General features: G+C 40.2%; 1 protein-coding gene across 1 annotated transcript; it reads left to right on the top strand.

Annotated features, from left to right (window-relative positions):
• The first annotated feature begins 1,199 nt into the window (after window positions 1-1,199).
• LOC126456708 (UPF0598 protein CG30010) lies at window positions 1,200-2,650 on the top strand. The gene is made up of 4 exons (XM_050092448.1): window positions 1,200-1,395; window positions 1,483-1,658; window positions 1,730-1,778; window positions 1,856-2,650. The coding sequence occupies exons 2-4, from the start codon at window positions 1,485-1,487 to the stop codon at window positions 2,308-2,310; spliced, it is 678 nt and encodes a 225-aa protein (XP_049948405.1). The 5' UTR covers window positions 1,200-1,395; window positions 1,483-1,484; the 3' UTR covers window positions 2,311-2,650.
• The last annotated feature ends 932 nt before the right edge of the window (window positions 2,651-3,582 follow it).

The raw sequence follows: 3,582 nt of genomic DNA, 5'->3' as shown, positions 1-3,582 counted from the left end.
AGCTGGCAGATTCCATAGGTGTGGTGGGGGCACTGGGACGTGCAGTCGGTTCTGTTGTGGCAATGGCGGCCCAGTGTGACATGATGCGGGCAGGGGAGGCAGATGATGAAGTGACGGGGATGAGAGGGGGGAAGACAACCAGCTGAGGGGTTGCAACAGAGGCGGCAGCAGAGGCATATGGGATGGTGGGAGCAGATGTGGGAGCTTTTGCGGGTGTGGAGGCTGGGGGAAGACTGTAGATGTGGAGCTAAGCAGCAGGAAAGGAGATGGAGGAATGGGTGAGTGGGAGGGGGGGAGGGGCGGCGAAGTGTAAGGGGGGAGGCCAGGGGCGCCACTCCAGAAAGTGATAGTGGAAGTGGGGGAGGGGTGGTGTAGGTGACAGTGGAGGTGGGAAGGCTTATGACGGACGGACGGCGGCAGACGGACGGACAGCTGGCTGTTAGGTCAAGCCAGCATCCAATCTAAGGTGACAACTGTTTAAACTGCAGTGTCAGGGGGTGGGGAGAAATTGTCCAAACACACCACAAGTGGACTTAAACTTAGGACAAGCAATCTGTGTCACATGAAAACCAAGGATTTTTGAATTTTCCGCCAGATAGGTCGTAATGTAGAACACACATGAAATCTGTCAACCAAGCAGGCTGGACACGTTTTCTCTGGTCTGTCATCTTGGATTCTCATGTCACTGGGTTGGAGGAGAAAACCCAGTAGCCATATTGGATCATGTTCTTTGACTCTGACATCATAGCGCTGGGGGAAATCTGACAACAATGGGCGAGCACCGGAACGCAGCTTGGCGGACGGACGGCAGTGGTCGACCGGCAAGCAGGCAGACGGACAGACAGATGGCAACAGCAACAACAAGGGGCTCTTCCAAAGCGTAGATGCACCCTGAGTGTAGCCCAGGCAGCGTAATCCTTCGACTTGGAATTGAGGGGATCTAACCCTCGAGATGTGGTCATGAAGCTGTCTACCTGTAATATGTAAGTGAAGAGAAATAACGATTGTGATGACTGAATCAGAAACTGGATCAGCTGTTTTACAGACGCCATATTTTACTAGGCCAGAAAATCCGCTTCAGATCTTAACATGTAAACACGACAGCAAAAAAAGGTTTAATTCGGCTTTCGTCTTTCGGAAGATGTATTGCTTGTAAACATAGTGATTAAAGAAAATGGTTTGAAAGTTTTCAACTTGGTCGACATGTGAACTCACGATGTGTCAAAAGTATTCGATAGTCGATTTATCAGTTCCAAGTTGCATGTAAACATAAACATAAAAGCGTAGTGAGTACAATACAAATGTAATATGTTTGTGACATTCACTGTAGAGATTGTTTCCAAGAAATATTTTATTTTGAATCTGCATACGCTGCTCTTTATTCATTAATTCAAGGTAATTACAACGCTTCGAACGTTTCCTGAACAAAATGCTGTGTTACACTTTGTACTATTGACGTCATTGTCTTTGGCGTTTTTGCAGAAATGTGTTGTCTGCTACGCAACTTACGAACACTAAACCAAATTCTGTATGTCAACGTTTCTACGAAAGGAAATAGTGTATTCAAGAACTGGTCGAGATGCGTTTCTTATGTGCAAGGGCAGTCACCAGAACCGAACATAAGGGAATATTTTTACTACGTAGACCACCAAGGAATGGTAAGAATTTCTGCATTGTCGTGCCTTATTATCTCACGATCATTTTGACAGATCTTAATATTTCTTTTCAGCTGTTCCTGGATGACTCCAGAATGAAGAATTTCACTTCCTGTTTCAAAGGTATGTTTAAAAGCATAACGAAATACGCGCATTGACGAATATATAGGCCTGCTTGATTGTGAATGGATGTTTTACAGACAAAAAGTTCCTGGAATTCTTTTTTAAACGCCTGAGGATGAATACAACAGGGCGCTACACAGAAGACTTTCCTTACTTGTCACTTTGTGGTCGAGAACGAAATTACGTTAGATGTGATGATTATCCTATTGTATTCACTCATATAATGAAAGACGCGCAGATGAATAATGTCTTAAGTTATGGCCATGCTGGAAATTTACTGACAGTTAAGTTTGAACCGGAGAAAGTTATAATGCTTCCAGAGACTGGGCGTGTTTATCATCCCGCACCGGAAAGAGTCGGTGGTATTGGCTTAATTAGATCCAAGTTAGCAATTGAATTAAGTAAGTTTTTTATATTTGAAAATGGTGAGCAACAAGAACCAACACATTTATCATGGGATGGTAAGATATATGAGTTAATAACGGATTGGTACAAAGAAGCAAAACAGCAGGAACTTGAGTGTTCAAATTAAATTAGATTCACCCATATATTATTGTGAGAGAAATTACTGACATTGTTCAAATCCACTTCCAAAGACAAATATTTCTAGCAACTTGCCTGATGCTGAATATGTCACCAGGCTTGCTTGGATTGGAAGATAAGTGATTGTTTATTGTAAAATGTTGAGCTTCTTAATTTCTTCATAAAATAAGATGTAAATTGGTTTATACAATAACTACTTCTTGTTACATAGTACCTTTGGAGTAGCAAGTCACCAGTTCAATTGTTAATTGGCATTGTTTAGTCCAGTATTTGTGATTGTTATTAACACTGTTGTATTTTTACAGAATAAAGTTATGTTTTTCCAAAAACTCCATTGCAGAATAAAGTTACCTTTTCCAAAAACTCTGTTTATTTATTACACTTACCTACTGCCTTGAATCCTCAGCATCATTACAGCAAGGTGAAGTAAACTGGTGAAAAGTGGTAATGTCTCTGGGATTAATGCTGTTTTGTTAAACAGACATATGGAATAGTTTGTTCTCTTGAGCACTTGCATATCAAGAGTCTACTACTTCTTTTTTCAAATCTCATTAAAACTCATAGATGCCTTGTTCCATCAGAGCTCGGACTTTGTAACCTACATGAATTTCTCAAAAATGAATCGAAGTCACTCAGAGTGTGAGGGTACATTAACTGACCATACTCAAAATATTGTTGGTGTACTGTATATTGTGAATCATTGCCTAGATTGAAGTAGGCAATCTTAACTGGCAGTGAGTCTTGAAATCAGGTGCAAGTTTTGTGTGATTTACGACTACTTAACTACGTAAATTAGTAACATAACCAGCTATTGGAAATTAATTAAAACAGACACTGATTGTGATGAGATTATGATAAAATTGTGATAACAGTTGGAAACATATTTGAAGTAATTAAATGTTCATATACTTGCCAAATTGAGCAATTACAGGAACAATGAAGACAAGGAAGCTATGCTGTTCAGTATGAATATGACTACTGCGCAACGTAGGAATGAACTCCAATGTGTAAATAATGAGCGAAAATGGAATCAATTGATTAAAATATGAATTTGACTATTGCCCAAAATAGGAATGAACTCCAGTGTGAAAATAATGAGCTAAGATGGAATTAAATGATCAAAGTCTCATCTCTGTATGCTTTGCACTTGGATGTCTCCCTCACTTTTTAGTCCTAAGATACATATTTTATTCACATAGTTACATTTCTTATTGTTGTAAGGAAATCTCTTTTGAAGTTAATAGCTTTAGCCAATGAAGCA

The sequence above is a fragment of the Schistocerca serialis genome, chromosome 2 (assembly GCF_023864345.2).
Source record: "Schistocerca serialis cubense isolate TAMUIC-IGC-003099 chromosome 2, iqSchSeri2.2, whole genome shotgun sequence".
Taxonomy (NCBI): domain Eukaryota; kingdom Metazoa; phylum Arthropoda; class Insecta; order Orthoptera; family Acrididae; genus Schistocerca; species Schistocerca serialis.
This window is presented reverse-complemented; position numbering and strand designations above follow the sequence as displayed.